Raw genomic sequence first — 18,328 nt, 5'->3', positions numbered from 1 at the left:
GATGAAGTATTACTTACTTACTGCTTTTTCTCACACCATCGAATGGAACACCCATTGTTGGAGATATTTATCTTTATTACAAGACAGAATATTTTTGGAATATATGGAGACGTAAACACAGGTCAGTTGTTGGCGCTGTAATATTTCAGTTTTCTAATTTGTGATTTCAGCGCAAACGCGAGTTGATATTTAAAAGTGATAAGGCCCATTAACTAGATGAGATGCCAGGGCTGGATGGCCCTTATTTCGTCTCTATTTCTGGTTATATACTCGATGTCTGCCGCCCTTATCATGACTAGCGTAATTTTTAGTCATTCATCCAATGCTGTATGCACGTCTTGTGCCTTTTCATCCAATTTTTTTCCTCGCCACTTTGACTAGCTCGTCAGTCTGTAGCCTAGCCGTAGGGAAATGAGAATGCAGTAAGCTCGGTCCACGATATTTATTGTAAGAGATGGTAAAAGACGAAAAGGAAGGATGTAACAAATAGTCAAATCATATAAAAAAGTACAATTATAATAAAACATTCCTTATAAAACTAAACTCAATACTCACCTCAAACGGACCTATATAATTAAGTAATAAATTTAATAGTAATCGACGTGAAGTTTAACAATAAGGAAATGAAGGTGATTTGTGATTTATCAGCACATCCTCTCCTTTCAAAAATTTTGATGGAAGTGACGACGGATACAAAAAACGTAAGAATAGTGAAGGAGAAAGGGACTCGAGAACGATTCAGAATTTTAAACGTAAATACCTAGGACGAAAGGAAAAAAAGACGATGATAAAAAGGCTGGATGACGATGATAAGAGGTTAGCATTGTCACAATTCCTGCGCATCGGATGCTTGTCTACGTCTCTGTGCACCCTACTATATGCTCTCTTCTCAGGCAATCTTCTATCCCATCTGTCATTTCGTCTACGGCATATCTCGTTTGTCCAATTCCACTTTCTGCTTGTTCTCTGAGTAACACCTTAATTAATAAAATTTGCAGAAATTTTGACAAGTCTCACGTGATGGGTAAACAATGTGTAATCATTAATGTACATTTAATTTATATCTTGATTATATTTAAAAGAGATATTTGACTCTAGCAAGGCCGTTTTTCCCATCACTCGAGATAAATGCAATAATACCTGCATTAATTTGAGATACATTTGAGAACAAGTTCATTGCAACTTCTGAGCATTTTATATAAGCGTTCAAGCTCATTGTTTCCCCTTAATTAGAGACCAGTGACGAATCTAGTTCAGGTATTCCCGAATCACCACGGTTGCAAAATGTTCCGCTTTTATTTATTAGTATATGAAATAGAATGGGAACAAGCCGCATGCGCGGTTGTAACTCAAGATGTTTTGACACAAATCCGTTGACACAGACAGGTCTTGTTCACGAACAGTGGCGATCGTTAACATTTTACAAATTCAATTTTCAATTTTCACAACGGCAATTCGCGTAACGAGGATGGAACTGTGCCGAAAAGCTTTTCCTTCATTACTTATTACTCACAATGTCAAGTGTAAAAATATAATTTTAACAAACTGTTTCTGGATACAACAAAGAAAACGAAGTAAACATTTTCATTTCGTAACAATTCCGTCATAGATATTTGTAGATGGCGTAAGTATTTGAAAATATCTGTAGTAATTGTATATATTTATACAAGCATTTAATACAGCCTAAATTTATTAGTTACACTGATTGTCTATTTACATGGGCAGTTCACATTGTTGTCCACCAACCTGTGTACATAGTACTAATTAGTAAATGTAAACGTCTAGTAAATAATATCTAAATTCTTCGAAACTATAACAACAACAAATACAAAGTTCAAATTATTAATGCTAATTTAGATTTGACTTATTATTATTAAATGCAGTGTTCAGTCAATATGTAACGCATTATTACATGGTTTATAATACTGACGAAGTTTCAAAATGCGTACGCACACTTATTGAAATCATTACGATCGAAATTGTAAATTATAAGAATTAATGCCGTCTTCTCGCCCTCGCGTCCAACAATGTCGTCAATAATATGAGAGTTTTAACATCACAAGCGCTTTATTTAGCTGTCGTTGCATGTACGCACGGGCTTTTGTTAAAGTAATATAAAGTATAATTTTCCGGTGTAATACAAAAATGTAAAATGTAAAAAAAATAAAAATTTCTTCGAAATGACTCGAACCTCGAACCAGCGTCTGTTGCCGTGCTGCGGCCATGGTGGTTCATGCACTTATATAATGGTAGTGAATGTTAGGTTTAGTTAAAAAAGCACTAAACTCATTGATTTGCAATTATATGGACGTCGGGTTCGCGCTAAAAAGTGTCCGAACTTATAGAGCGTTAAAATCGTATACAGAACGTCATTCACGCTTTAGTCTTCGTTTGTTCGACTGACAGCGAAGCAAGCAAAATTAGACAGTACTGCGATGACATTACAATTTAAATTCAACGTTTTAGCTTTCATATTCCTTTACATGTCACTACGTTTAAATCGGTTGACTTGGAACATTTTTTTCGTGGTTTTTGTATTAGACCCGTCGTTCATTTATTTGTAAGTCAATGACCAAACTAATTTCTTTTTTCTTTTGCCGAAATGAAATTTTTGAGAAGTGTAGCTGGAGTAACTCTGATGGACCAATTAAAGAATAGCGTGATAAGTTAACGCTGCGACCTGGCAAAAAAGGAGGCAGAGAACAGGAATGCTTAGGTAGTTCGGAAATGTGGAGAAGAGTGTTGCTGAAAGGACCGACCAAGGCGAATTTACCATGACAAAATTGCGGTTAGGAAAGTGGAATCCGTGGAAACCGATGGGAAAACTGCGTGTAGTGTATGCAAATGTTATACACCCATTTACCCAAGATTACATACACCCGGACATATAATGCGAGCCGCCTTGCATTTTTATTTTTAAAGGGCTAAAATACTAAAAATATAAGTTTTCTTCATTTATTTATTTATAAAGGACATCCAACAGCAAACATTGTAAAACGTGAAACTAATTTACATGCACAATACGTGTTGCCAATTATAGGATATCACTGAAAAAATGGCATGACGTGACATAGTGAGTTTAGAGTTCATTGAATGCTGATGTAAATTCAAAAAGTAACAATAATGATAATAAAAATTAAAAATTTTAAAAGAAAAAGAAAAAAAAGTTAGTAATCATAATAATATTTGTAAAATTGCAGCAAAATACGTTCCAAATTAAAAATTAAAATAATGATAAATAACAAATAGTACAGTTACATTTTTTTAAATATACAGTATAACAATTATTACAAAAAATTAGATAACAGCTAAGGAGAACTCTCGAATATGCCGTTTAAACGAATGCTTAGTATTCGCGAAAATGTCAATTGTACTGAAAGAGTTGTTGTACGTTGTTGTAAGGCGTGAGACGATCTCGTTCTGGCTATAGTTCGTACGGCTTGGTGGAACGTAAAAAACTTTACGAAGTTGGTTACGAGATTGATGATGGGGCACAACAAGACGAAACAATGATACCAGGGCAGGGCTGTCAAGGCGAGCGTTAACAATATCGTGGAGGAAGGCGATGTCAAGAAGCTGTCTTCTATCAGAAAGGCTATGTCGCTCATTTAGTGCAACATTGACTTAATTGCAATTTTGGCATAATTGAATTAAGACTTAATTAATTACATATTAACATCCTTTATCCAAATTTGCCAAAATTACAATTACATCAATGTAGCACCAAATAAGCGATGTATACTAAAGTATTTGCAGGCTTCCTCGTACGTGGTGAACTTTTTTCTACTCTTAAAACTAAGAAATTTTATGAACATTTTTTGTATGTGCTCAATATTTTTATAATAAAAAGCATATCGGGCGACCAGATGACACTACCAAATTCCAAAATACTACGCACGAAGGCATATTAAACAATTTTTAAACTTTCTATATCAGAAAACTGCTTGCACACGTGTTTTATAAATCCTAGATTCCTATAAGCCCTGTTAATAATAGTAGCAATGTGTTTATCGTACATCATTTTGCTATCTAAGGTTTAATACCGAGGTCCCGTACGTCATTACATGGGTTTACGTATATATTATTAATGCTATAGTCGTTAGGGTACGGTGTTTATCTTATGGGAGAAAGTCATCTTAACGCTTTTCTCAATGTTGACACTAATTCTGTTTCAATCATAATACTCTGAGAGTCGAATAAAGTCACTCTGTAGCTTTAAGCAGACTTCAGAAGAATTTATTTTGAGAAATACTTTTTTGTCGTCTGCATATAAAAGAAACTCAGAGTGAACAAAGCACTTGTCAATGTCGTACAAGAATGCGTTATAGAATAAGAGTCCTAAGTGTGATCCTTGCGGCACGCCGGATGGAATTGGTATAAAATCAGACCTATTACCTCCAATCACTACTGCTTGACGTCTGTTTGAAATATATGATTTAACCCATCTAAACAAGTCTCCTTGGATTTCTAATGTGTAGAGCTTTTTGCATTTTCAAAAATTCCGTTTTATATATTCAAATTTTTAACAAGGGCATATGGAAATGATGTTTAGTATACCAGCTTGTTTATAGATTTTGATCAATCTAACATTTTTTTTTTAAACTTGGCATTTAATACAACAACTGCTAGGTGACTCGAATTGTGTCCGGGAGTATATAATGAATGTTACCGATCGCTTGACAAACGGCAGATTAGGTGACGGATGTGACATACTGGCTTCAATCCAACTGTTATTCATATAGATGAATAACAGCCACATAAGTGACACATGAATCCGGATCGCTGTTTCCGTCAACGTTAGAAGAAAACGAGTATTTTAGGTCAAGAACTAGCCCTAAAATTATTTTACATGTCAGGTTTGCCCCTTGACTGATTTTTTTACCGTGTTGTGAATTGATATATTATACGTCACAAAATACGGCAAAACAAAAAGGAAATTAGAACTAACTTGCTGCTTTTTTGCCAAGCCCAACATTCAGTACCCTCTTCCATAGCTCGGTTGGTTAAGGACGGTGGCCCTGGCCTGCCAACAGACGCTGGTTTCAGCCCAATCAGATCTAAGGATTTTTTCTTTGTGTTCGATCTTTGTATCAATAATAAATTGCAGAGGCCGGGAAGTAAGGGATTGCTAGACGAGTATAAGTTACAATTGTGTGTTAATACGAGTCAAGTAATCCCCGTTCCCGCCGACGCTTATATAGTGATTTTCTCAAACAGTGTGACGAAATAATCTATTATTACCTCATATTGTTTGAGGAAATTGAAAGAGAAGAAGATTTATAATAGAAAATACAAAATGTTAATTAAAATTAAACGTAATATTTCACACGGTATTTACAAGCATTTACGTTTGTTTAAGCGTCGCCCTTCTCAATAGAATTTTATTTCGCGACGAATATAGAAAAAGGCAAAGAAAAGAATACCACAACACTTTAGTTTATATTAACGCCTTTTTTATTATTATCAGTATATCATATATTATATATATCAGGGGAGGTAGATTTTAAGTTTAGAGAAGTGGACAGTTATGAATACTTCCTTTGCATGCCCTGACTGGGACGAAGTCACTCGTAAATGACATGTACGTAAATGACAAACTTTCCGTGTTCGTTTTTTACAAGTAATGCAAACAATTTACGAGCATTGTCGAGGAAAAAATGTAAAAATTAAAATTATTTTATTTTAGTTAACAAGTTTTGTTAGTAATAATAGGAAAATAACTTATAAATTTGTGTTAAAAGATATTTTATATTTTTAATTTTTATCAATCAAATCACCGTTCACCTATGTATATGAAATATAGTGTTCAGACACGTTGCATAATGTGGACAGACCTGACACAAAATTACTTGATAGTAATTTTTCTTACCCATGCACTTAACATTTATTATTATAATATTATCTTTATAATATTCAAAGGTTAAAATATTTTTTTAACTACTGAACCACTAGATCAAAAGAATTTTTAGCGTTACGCAAGTGAAAAGTTATATAAATAATATAATTCTCAGAAAGCACGTAAACAAATTGCTCGCTTTGAAATCAATATCCTATGGCGTAGAGAAGTTTGAAGTTACGCCGCTACATATTATTTTTACAATTTGTTTTGTAAAGCTTTTATATATTAGATTTTCTTTTTAAATGATCAGAGTCAAAATTCAACACCAAAATTAAATCAAAACTATTTGACATGTATTGCAATCTATAATATTTTACTTAAAGGTAAAGAATTATAGTTTTCTGCTATAGCTCGTAATGGTCACGCTGACACCTAAACGATAAAGAATGAAGAAATATCGAAAATATTCAAGAACAATATACTTGGTACTTGGTGTAACGGGCTGGTATCCGCAACTCGACGTCAAGGCGCCTATTTAAGAACAATATAATACAAGGCACTAATTAAGAAATCTACCCCCGGGATTGCTTATCTAGTAATCTGATTGACGATGTCGACATTCTTTTTATTGCTACAAACATGATTGGAGTTAGAATACAATGTTGTTTGGGAAATAACAACGGTTCCGAAAAGCAAATAAATTTGCAGCGAATTGTGGCTAACTATATCACTAAGCTTCGTTAAAATGAACTACTTAAAAATAAACTCAGAAATAGCGACAATATTAATCACGCTAACCAAACAATCGAGAATTTCTTTAAATCACAATTTACGAAAAGAAACTACTGCCGAATAATATACTAAAGTTCCGAAAGGAAAATAGTACCAATTTTAAAGAGGTAGTATTTTCGGTAGTTTAGTAAAGAACGCGGTAATATTCGTAATTTAAATAAGTTCATTTTTAATTTACTTTTCGGTGCTTTGATTACTACCATTGTTATACTAACACATTTAACGCTTTGCCAAGCCGCCGTTACGCTTCATTATTGCAGGAAACACATTTTGGAGATAAAAAAACCAATATTTTAAGACACTACATTACGATGTCTAAAATCGGAATTTATTCTCGTGAAATGGCTAATGTCTATTAAGAATATGTTTAGTGCCATCCACTGGTGGGCGTTCAGTTTCGTGCACATGGCCGCATGACGTCATTTTATTAATATGCAAATCTTTATGGATGTGGAACGCTATGGACTAGATTGGAGCAGATTGGATGTAAATAGTAATCGATACGGACTCGTATATAAACGTTATGGTTTATAAATCATACTTTTAAAATATTGTATGAATAATGAGCTGGCAAAAAAGTCTATGCCATTTTTACTAGCTAACTTTAAACAAAATAAGATTTTTTTCTTTTAAAATGTTACATTGTCTATGGTCATCAAAAAAATATGTTTTAGGGCGCATTTTAAAAATAGGCGGTATAGTTTTAAGCCGTAAAGGTGTCGTATTTCGTCATGTAATGCCAAACCACACACATATGTATTTATAAAACTATCAAAAACCGTGGCATGTGTTGCCTCATCCACCGTATTAGCTCATTATAAATCATTATATTCATGTTTTAACTTGTTTCGTTTTTATGAAAATTCTGAGATGGTGCCTTGGATAGCACTCGCTTATTGGACGAGCCGCAATTTAACATTTCTTTTAGGTGTCTTATTTATGATAAAGTTTAGCTTGCTTGCTTTGCTTGTAACTGTATTCTTAGTTCAAAATCGTAGTAATCTGCGATACTGCGTTATTAGACAGCGAAATGTTTAATGATTTAATGTACTAAAAAAATAAAAATAAAGTCTTGTCTTTTTCCAAACAAGTGAAAATGGCGACGCCAGAAATTGACAAATTAATTTTTTTAACAAAACATGTTTAAATACAAAGTCACTAACTAACTTTTGTCGCCTATCTATGTCACCTCTGCTGACGCCAGACGGCACTTTGGCCTATACTGCAGATGACAAGGCAAATTTTTTGCCTCACTCTTTGCAAAGAGTTCGCGTCTGGTTCTAATCTTACCACAATGCATTGTGGCGCCAATTCGCATACGCCGAAAAGAGGTACTTAGAACTTAGACGTGAATAAAGCTAGCGGGCTAGATGGATTTCAAGCACTAGTCCTATGTAACTGTGCGCCTGAGTTGTCTCCTGTTCTCATACGCCTACGCCTGTACCGCCTCTCGCTTGAGACTGGTATAGTTCGCATGTCGTGGAAGCTTGCAAACGTGGAACCTGTATCGAAAAAGGGAAGCAGAATTGACCCTGTCAACTATAGACCTATCTCAGTCACTTCCATACTCTGCAAGACTATGCAGCGTGTACTCAACAACCGTCCCTATCGTACCTTGAAGACAACGACCTCCTCAGTGATCGCCAGTACGGATTCCGACGAGGGAGATCAATTGGGGATCTTCTTGTGTATGCCTGTCATATATGGAGCGAGGCTACAGAACAGCAAGGTGAAGCACTTGCAGTGTTTTTGGATATTTCTAAAGCCTTTGACAGGGGCTGGCACGCAAACCTTTTAACTAACCTTCCCTCTTATGGGCTTCCCACTGACCTTTGCAATTGGACCTCGGATTTCTTGAGCGAACGTTCGATTCGAGTTGTCTTAGAAGGCTCCTCTTCCGAACATATGGCGATAGATTCCTCAGGGTTCCGTACTTTCTGTACGGAACCCTGAGGAATCTATCTCTTTCTGCTGCATATCAATGATATGTTAATTCCAAGTACCTTTGCGTATGCTGATGATAACACAGTTGTAGATAGGTACTTGACCAATGCAAGGGTCAGTGGAGAGGAAATCCAGTCTTATCGAGAGTTCATGGTTAGCCATTTGGATTTGACACTCAAAGCAGTCTTCGGTTGGGGCGATGCCAAATTTAACGTTACTAAAACGCAGGCGTGTCTATTCTCCACAAAACGGAGTCCCTTTGAGCTGACTCCGACATTTTGTGATTTACCTATCCATACCGATAGCCGACCGTCTCTTACTACTACTTGGACTGGACCTGTCGTCCAATTTGTGCTTCGGCAGATACATTGAATCCACGACCAAACGTGCAGCAAGGAAGCTTGGGATCATTTCCAGGGTGAGGCGTTACTTCACACCGGAACAAGCACCATACCTTTCCACGTTAGTTTTGATTATAGTGACCCTCCCTACCTACCCTTAGGCATTCGAGAAAGACACTATAACTTGTGTGCGCACAGGAACCTTACAAGTTCAGGTTCTGACCCCAGATCAGCCAGTGTACAGGGTTCTCACAGACCTCTGTCACTTGACTTCATCCGGTTCTTCGAGAGGCTAGTGCCTCGGGTGAACCGCCCCGGGTGCACGTACAGTACCCTCCCTATTTTTCAGATAGGTACCGGAGCTATAGTCACGCTCGCTTCTCGTTGCGCATTGCACAACTGGCAGTTGCCACCGCTAAGCCGTGGACTCTGAGTCCATTGCCATATTTCCGCATTGGTGGCGGAGCTGTAAGGTCACTTCCCGACGCCGAAAAACGACGTTTTTTCTCCAGTTCCCAATAACCTAAGCGGCTGGAGGGACCGGAGGATATCTAGCTAGTCCTTTACTCGCTCTCCGGACTAGTGCCGGAGATGCCAGTCGCAGTGTCCTTCGACAAAGTCGGGACATAGCTTCCAACTTAAAGGGCAACTCACGTGACCCGCGCATACAGGTCCTCAACTAGACCGGTACTAAGACGCGCTAGCTGCTCGTAAGACAGACGTCCCGGACACATGCAAAACCGGGGCATTCAAACATGTCCGTCTCTGCAGCTAACGACAAATCCCAGCGAGTCCACACCCAAGTCCGGGTCCGCCAGAGACGCAAAGGCATATCATTGACGGAGGGCATGGCCCGGACGCCCGCTGTGCCCTGGTCTTGCCGTCGAGCCCGTAGTCTCTCCGGAAAATCCTATCTCTCGGGTCGGTAGATAGGACCATCTCGGGTCGGTAGATAGGGACAGTTGCTTCAGCTGTACTAAGCACAAGTCCGGTCGTGCATGGAGTACTGTTGCCACCTTTCGGGTGGCTCTGTTACATACCAACTGGCCACCTTTGATTCAATTGACTACTGTGCCCAGAAGCTTATAGGTGACTTGGAATTAGTGGAGGCGAAGCTGCAGAGCCTTGAACACCGCCGTAAAGTTACCAGCTTATCGGTATTTTACAGGATATATCATGGAGAGTGTGCGATGGAATTACACGATTTAATTCCGCTTTCCCCTTTCCATCACCGGGGGCTAGGCATAGACTTGGGTTCCACCTCTATGTTGTGGATATTCCAAAGATTCGCTCGAAGCGTTACGCTTCCACATTTATATGGCGAACGGCAATGGAGTGGAATTCCCTGCTTGCAGACTTGTTCCCTGAACGTTATAACTTTTCATGGCAAAAGTGAATAGGCATTCATCTATCGTTGACTTCATCGTCACTTTCCATCAGGTTAGATGGAGGTCAAATGCGAACTTACATTTTATAAAAAAAAAAGTTTTATCTTAGAAAAGTCATTTTCTGGCGTCGCCGTTTTCAGATACACAATACGGAAGCTATAATACTGAACGGCGCGCCGATTGCATTTGTCGGCAGCGCTGGCGCGAGGAAAAACGCGGCGACGGCGACGCGCCGGCGCGGTACTCATGTCTACTCTAAACTCATAGTAAAGGCACAGGATCTTAGTTGCATTTAGTGTAAAGTTGATAAACTTTTGTATATCAATGAAACAATTGAGATATCAATTGTTTTGAGAGATTATTTCTCTCGGGACATTAATTCCGCGCAGTCATACGTCGTTAATTCTACTTGAAATGGGGCAAAATAGTAGTTGTCTCCATGATTTAATATGTCAATGCGGAATAATTCTAATGATGGTGGGTCGGTGGTGGCAGCTTGTGGTTTTCCGAAGTACGTGACAGAATGTTTTAACTGGTTAAACATCACAGCTACTCAAGTGAAAATGTTACCAGATTGTAGTTACAATAAAGGATGCGATTTTGTGAACAGATATTTAGATCGTAGCTAAGTTTTAAAATGTAACATTTGCAAGTAGGTGTTACTCAACATCTGAGATTGCATGTTTGTTATTTTGTAATAGAAAATCGCGATTTCAGCCCACGAATTTGTTTGAAAATGTTGTCGTATCGATTATTTTCACTGACTACGAAAATGCTGCGCAGTTTTGAAATCTTTCTATTTACAAGTGGCTATTTGTGTTATCCAGCGTTTGGTGGATTCCAGCAGTACAAACAGTATTTGGGTCACACCAGTCGCAGCCGCGTAAACTTGAGAATGGATATTATTTATAGCGGGGACAAAAACCCGAGCTCGTCTTCAACTTCGTCGCTGTTCAAAGGCAACGTACCCTTAGCGTTTGGGGCTTAACGGTAATAGGCATTATGTACATTTTAGATAGTATATGACGCTATAAATATTGTGTAAATGACGATTTACTTAAACTCAACAATGGAGGCGAATAGCTTATTCCGCTTTTCGACACGTTACGAAATAGGAGCGAAGCATTCCATGTTGTCAGGTAAATGGTCCGTTAGTTCAGCGGTCGATAATATTCAGCTTTGTGTTTATGTTCGTATGTTTGCGGCTCGCTTTTGTTTTGCCACAACAGTGGCGCTGCCGCCCTGCATTCGGTTCTTATGAGCTGCCGCGACTTGATGTTTATGTTAGTTATAATATAGTGCGGTGGGTATTTTAAGAGCAACGCGTGCGTACCTGCCTGAGTGGGCCGGACTCGCGCATCTGTGCGGCCTTCGCTCCACTTGCCAATTTTGAAGGAAACCGTTAACTGATCGATGAGGCGTCGCCTAAAATAATAGCTTATAATGTAATCTCCATTTTCTGACCTACGCGGACAAGCAGTGTTAAAATTGGTAAGGTACAGGCTTATGTGTAAACATAGAAAAGAAAGTAGTGTGAGCGCCAACTTCCTGCGACCGTTAGCGGTTATCGTCGCCTGGACGTTGTATAGTTGGCGGATATATTTACAGGTGATGGCCTCACGTGGCCTCGTGTATCCCCGTCTGATTGTGTTAGTGCGTCACACCGCGACCGCGCCCGTGTCGCGCCGTTTGGGGCCGCCGCAGTGTGGCCGCCTACAATATTTTCACATGGAAATAAAACTCGTGAAACAGTTGAAGCAGTCGCGGCAGTGTGTTTTCATGTACCGCGCCGGTCGCTCGCGTCAGTGATGTGATCGACAATGAGTCGGAAACAGGATCGTTACACGTCGCGGCCACGCAGCCTCACTTCTCACTATGGCTCGTCTCCGAGCATGCTCAGCTCGGTGCTCAGCAACCAGTACAATCCCTATTCGAACAATTATTCGAACTCGTACAGTCCAAATAGCTACAGGAACTACAATCCATACAGTGCCGGGTTCGGGCGGCCGGGAGTCGGAATTTATGGGGGTACGAGTTCTGGGTACGGAGGGGTATACTTGAGCGGGGTATCATTAGGGTCGTTGAATTTAATGACGCCAGTGTTAAAAAAGTTGGACAAGAAGTTATTGGCGAGTCAAAAGAACTTTAAGCCGAAGGCAGTGCCACCGGCAAAAGTGACGGAAGTATTGCCGGAGCCGGATGTACCTCCAGTGCGACCCGAGAGGAAGAATCGCAAGAACCTTAGCAAAGAGAAGTCGCGGTCGCTGACTGCTCTCGACGCCTTCGGTTCGCTCAACGCTCGTTCTTTGAGTCTCAATTCGCTCGTTTCGGACGGATATTGTGTATGTCTTCGTTTTATTCTAAACCAAAAACTTTTCCCACTCTTTAACGCTTGCAATTTGAAAATAACTTGGAAGACACTGTTATGGTCGTCGTCGATTTTTCTCATAATTAAATGAAAAGTATATTATTCTTTGTTACTTCGTTCTATTGCTTTACACTTAACATTATAGTTTGTGCCATGACATACTACAAAGTCGATATCGTGCGTTCCTTTTGTTTTATTAAAATTATCTAAATAGTACAAAGAGTTCCTATGCGTTAGAGTCGGAACTTCCGCTTTTTTTTGGTTTTTCGTTTGCGTGCCGTGATGTCGAGGCGACGAGTCACTATTTGCTACTGAGCATTAAATTATTTCAATATTCCTGTCGTACAATCAAGTACACACAGTAGTATCACTTACTCTGTGTAACAATTTTGTATTGTAATTCTAGTAAGAATGTAAACATAATCTAATAACCGCAACGCGGTAATGTCCTGTGTCGTAGATACCGCTTCTGTTCTTGAATGTGTAACAAGAACAGTATAGTTTAACAGCTTCACTCTAACCAATGTCATGTCAACCTGGTTAATTATGTATTCGCGCGTAATGTATAATTGGACAGCATTGCACTAACCACTGTCATATCAACCGCGTCAGTCGTAAGCATGCGTAGTGTACAATTTGACATATTAGCACTGTCCCTTTTGTCATACCAATCGTCTTGATCTTGTAAAAGCATGATGTATAATTTGATAGATTTCACTATGCAATGTCATAAATTGCGTCGATCGTGTATTAGTGTCGTGCACTATTTGCATACAAAAAAGTCGTGGTTTCCTAATAGCTTTAACGGTACAGATAAAAATACGCATAATGGTTTGTATAAAATCATACCGTCAGGTAAGGAAATACATTCATCGATTTCTAGTCACTTACAATTTTTTTTTATTGTACAGAATCAATAACGGCGTACTTTTTTGTTATGACTATTAATGCATTTCAGTAGTAAACTCGTAGATGGTTTTTTTTTATGGATTTCAATGCGTGAGAGCTATTGTCAATCAGTTTTACCACGCGTTCTGTTTCACAAACAATAGTAAAACCATCTATGTTTTTTTATACGATGCGACTTTGTCCGTTAGGTTTAAAATTAGCTGTTGTCAAAAAGACAAAATACAAGGAAAGAGAAATGTAGGAGGAAGGAGAATAGAATAGGAGCTCAGAAATTTGAGCACACCCGATCATTATTCAGAGCTGCAGAGTCCAAGTTCAGATTGCCATTATGACCGCCGACCTCACTAGAAGATGGCTTATGAAGAAGAAGAAATTAGTTTCATCTTCTATTATATTATAACATCTCAAACATCATAAATAATGTGTGGTTAAACCACGTGGTCCCTTTTTGACCTCGTTTGAAGCTTTCTGTCCCTGCCCGGACCAGATATTTTATAGACGCTCTCTTAAGTGGTATATATTTTGCGTTTATTCCATAGCAATAATTGAATTTAAGTTTTACAAGCGATTCTTATTTGTTTAAATAAATATGCAAGAGACAGTGGTTAGTAATATGGGCGCTTGGTGGGAATGTCCCGGGTTCGTTTCCCGATACGACTATTGACTTTAATTTTTGAGTTACGTACATTTGTGAATATCCCTCGCATTTTGGTTTGGTTTACAACTCAGACATGTGAAATCTCCAACCTGCTTTCGGACAGCATAACGGATTAAGTCCTACAGACCCGTGTGTCGAGTAGTGATTGATGTAGAATATGTATGTTTTCAGTCGGGCAACGAGCGCACGGAAGAAGGCGACGACGAGAAGAAAGACTATAAAGCTTTGTATGAGGCGTCGGCGAGTGAAGTTCGCCGCCTACGCGCACTGCTTGCCACCTCCGAGCAGCAGCTACGAGAGGCGCGCGGCACCATCACCAGACTCTCGCAAGTGGTACGACAACAATCACCATACGTTGGATTTTCTAGTGCACTAGCACACATGCTTGTTTATAATATATTATTATGGTCGCCGGGAAGTCAGGGATTGCCAAACATGAGTCGACACTTGTCAAAGTATGAGTCGAGCAACCCCCGTTAACACCGAGGTATAAATAGCAGTGTTGCTCAATAACACATACTATTTTGTTAAATATCTTGTTGAATGAAGAAGGTTATATTTTTGCAATCAAGCTATCGAGTAAACAAAAAAAAAATACCACAGCACTTTACTTGAGGTGTAGGTATATTGGAGCGCCATAATTGAACGCGTAGAAAGTAACAATTGTTTTTTTTTAAACTTGCTTTTGCCGACACTGACTCTAGAAGGTAGTTTCTGTTTAGTCGAGTCTTTAGAGGAACGCTAAACAAAGGTTGAATTATGATTACAATGTTTCTTACGAATCGAAATCAATAGACGGTTTAGTAATTCTTTTTTCAAATCAAACGTTCTGGTGTATGTGGCCAGTCGCTCATATGAATATTGTTATCATAATTCATTCTCCTTTTAGAGTACTTCTAAATATGTCCATAAGCGTAGGTAGATTTGAAAGTTTGAAGCAGTAGAAAAAACTTACTTTCCTGGCCTAGACTGGTAAAGTTGCATAATCGATACACAACAAACTGTCATTGTTTTTTTCTTTTAAATTTTAAGTATTTTCGATTATATTTGAGTAAACCTATTTTTATAAGTATCGTCAACTAAATCGATTTATCATTCTCGTACAAGGTGACATTTGGTTTTTTACCTTGCAAATCCGTTACAATATTGTCGTGGGCTCTATGAATGTGCTTCGAACACTGGAAGTGTATCTCCCGGGTTCAATTCCCGGTGGGACAAATTAATAAACGAAGCGTTCTAAATTTGTTCTGGTCTGTTTGTACTGGGTTGTGCCCCGGAGTTCAGCTCTGGTACTCATAGTACAAGGGATAACCCAATCTGTTACCAGATAATTGGCGTGGTTGTTTGGCACATTATAAACTTAATAATATATGTATATAGGTACCGCTCTATAAGGCATGTGTCGTTCGCCGATTAAACCTGAGTCCTTGATCCCGGTCGACTGTGGCATTGTGTGGGAATACCGTCACTTCTATTTAAAAATTAAAAATGCACCTCTTAGACCACAGAGTGAGTCCCAAATAGATTTAAGGAATAATAATAAAGATGTGACTTAAAAAAAAATTCACGAGTTATTATTGTTATGCCTACGAGGTCGAGCTATATATCCGTGCAATAAGAATATTCAATATATGCTATTCTCGTACTTTTATAAATATTTACTAACTAGAAGCGGTACCACACATTTAAGTTCCATCAACATGGTTACAGTTTCGACTCGCAAATGAAATTACTTAATTCTTCATTTGATAAGTAACACTAATTTATATACAATAATCGCGAGCTATTTAGGTCGTGGTATTGTACTGAGAAGTCAGCGAGTTATTTTAGTAGCTCGCAATAAATCTGCTTCTTGCCGTCATTGGGTTTAGTTGCCCTTGTCATTACTCTCTCCGACCGTTGTATGTACAAGTCGTAGTAGGTTTTTACGAGTCACTGTCACATATATACAAGGCAATGGATTCTCGACAGAATTATTGTCACTAGTTGTAGATTTCTTCTAGAGCTTGTAATTGTTCCGCAATATCGGGAAAATAATAAGAAGTTATGCCATAGTAAGAGATCTGTGACGTAAAATGTACAATGGACAGAACTACAACATAGTATATCGAGTTCTTAGGTTTTCGCGATTGTTATACATAGGAATGAAACTATTTTTCCGGATTTAAATCGCGTATATTTGTTTTTTCAAACAAACCGACGTTTCGGGCCCTTTACAGGTCCCATGGTCACGGTTGACTGAAAAAACAAATATACGCGATTTAAATCCGGAAAAATAGTTTCATTCCTATGTACAACATAGTATTTTTTGAATTTTGTCTTTGTTGATTATACTGGCGTAATAAATTATTTTCATACAAATTTATTTAACTTAATTCGTGCATGTTTAATTAATTGTAATAAAGTTGATTTTCACGACAATAGTGCACAGTGAGCTTGCGTCGTGAACTATTTGATTTATTCTTGTTCGCTGTAATAATTATTACGACGTTTTGGGTATCACTTTGTGTACCACTGGGAGAAATATGAAGTAAGCATCATTAATAAGATTGCGTGAGGCGATTCGCCTTTGTTGCTCAAGTACAAAATACATATAGGGTCTTTACAGAGTGTTTGCATACACAGGTCTACGTGAAATTGACATCGACAATTGTATACTACTAACTATATCACTATGAAAAGCGATCTTAAAGAAAAGGCTAAATTTTTTTCGAGACAAGCGTATCCGCCGTTAAAAGATTGATAAGTAGTTTGTATTTCTATCGCGCGTTGCGAATTATTTATACGTGCATTAAAGCGATTGTTGTAATTTTTGCTACTGCGTGTGTTCGAAAATGGCAGAACGCGAAATTAGTTTCAGTCAAAATTTTCTCCGCGGTACGTCAATTTTTTTTCTATTTTCAGAACCAGAACTCATTATCTGAAATCGAGAAGCGAGAAAAGAGGGCCATTGAGAGGAAGCTCTCGGAAATGGAGGAAGAACTAAAGGTACGCAATCTCTGATATACTCGTAGTTGCTTTTTGCGTAGCGTCACGCGACGGTGTTGATTTTTAAACGCGTAAACAGATATTTGTGGGATTGTGTACCGACTTCTTTTATGTTGAATACAAAATAAATCGTCTCAAATGTTTCCTAAAGGTGAAACTAAACGTTAAAAACCAGGTAAAAGTTGTGATAACTCCAGTAAGCCCCCAAAACAAAAGATTTATATATTCGTTAATGCAACTAGTTTCACGTTTCAAATTGATACTTTTGAAAAATCCCATATCTCACACCGTTTATATAATACATTATTGTAAAAGCTGATGAACGCCGTTGCGAGACGCGAGAACAATACACGTGCCTACACGACACATTTATTTTACCGGATTTATACTACATAATATTGCGGGCATTGACTCGGCGTTGTGGCTGCCATCATGATTTCTGAATTGCATTGCGTCTCACGACAAATGCCTGGTGAGTAATGACGAGGCAGTGGATTATTGGTGGTTAACATTAAGACCTTGATCGACGTCGATCACCATTTTGCCAATATAAAAAACGCATTTTGTAAAGGAACGCGTTCATAAACAGACGCCGACGGATACGAATACCATCCTGTACATTCACGCCATTTAGTAGATACGACCCTGAAGGCTCTTACTCAAGTAGACCAAAAAGTCTTAGTCCGTAGCTGATGTAATTGTGGTGTTCGTTTTGTAGCAATTGCAAAAGCTAAAAGCCGAGAACGAAAGGTTGAGGGCGGAGAATCGCGCTCTGACACGGGTCGTGAGCAAACTGACCAACTCGGCTGCAAAATAGGTAAATGTATGTTTTTGCGCGCTGAAACACGGCGGGAATCGGCGGTGGGGGAACAGTTTGCTGCTAATGCTACACATAATATGTATACTCTTAGGAAATTACTGAAGGAATGTCGCGCTACACTATTACAGTCCAAGTTGACAACTTGTGATAGGTCAAAATCATTTGATATTCAAAAGTTATTATGCAGAGTTATTTTCAAAATACTAAACAATCTCACAGGACTACATTACTAACATCATAAACAACAACTTTTATACTACCTGACACTTTTTGGATCTGTA

The 18,328-nt window shown here is 38.4% G+C and overlaps 1 protein-coding gene across 10 annotated transcripts in view; it reads left to right on the top strand.

The window, feature by feature from the left end:
* The window catches only part of LOC113226789 (protein phosphatase 1 regulatory subunit 12B), an 80,480-nt gene that overhangs the window by 57,846 nt on the left and 4,306 nt on the right, over positions 1 to 18,328 (top strand). For 7 of the 10 annotated variants that reach the window (XM_026459734.1, XM_026460096.1, XM_026460028.1 and 4 more), the window contains 3 exons: positions 14,411 to 14,572; positions 17,144 to 17,227; positions 17,946 to 18,044. In XM_026459734.1, coding sequence (XP_026315519.1) covers positions 14,411 to 14,572; positions 17,144 to 17,227; positions 17,946 to 18,044 — 345 coding nt within the window. Of the gene's footprint in view, positions 1 to 14,410; positions 14,573 to 17,143; positions 17,228 to 17,945; positions 18,045 to 18,328 lie in introns of those variants that run through there. The other 3 variants (XR_003310185.1, XR_003310183.1, XM_026459659.1) reach the window with 3 other exon arrangements.

Source organism: Hyposmocoma kahamanoa, unplaced genomic scaffold (assembly GCF_003589595.1).
Source record: "Hyposmocoma kahamanoa isolate Upper Pololo Valley unplaced genomic scaffold, ASM358959v1 100021, whole genome shotgun sequence".
NCBI lineage: Eukaryota > Metazoa > Arthropoda > Insecta > Lepidoptera > Cosmopterigidae > Hyposmocoma > Hyposmocoma kahamanoa.
This window is presented reverse-complemented; position numbering and strand designations above follow the sequence as displayed.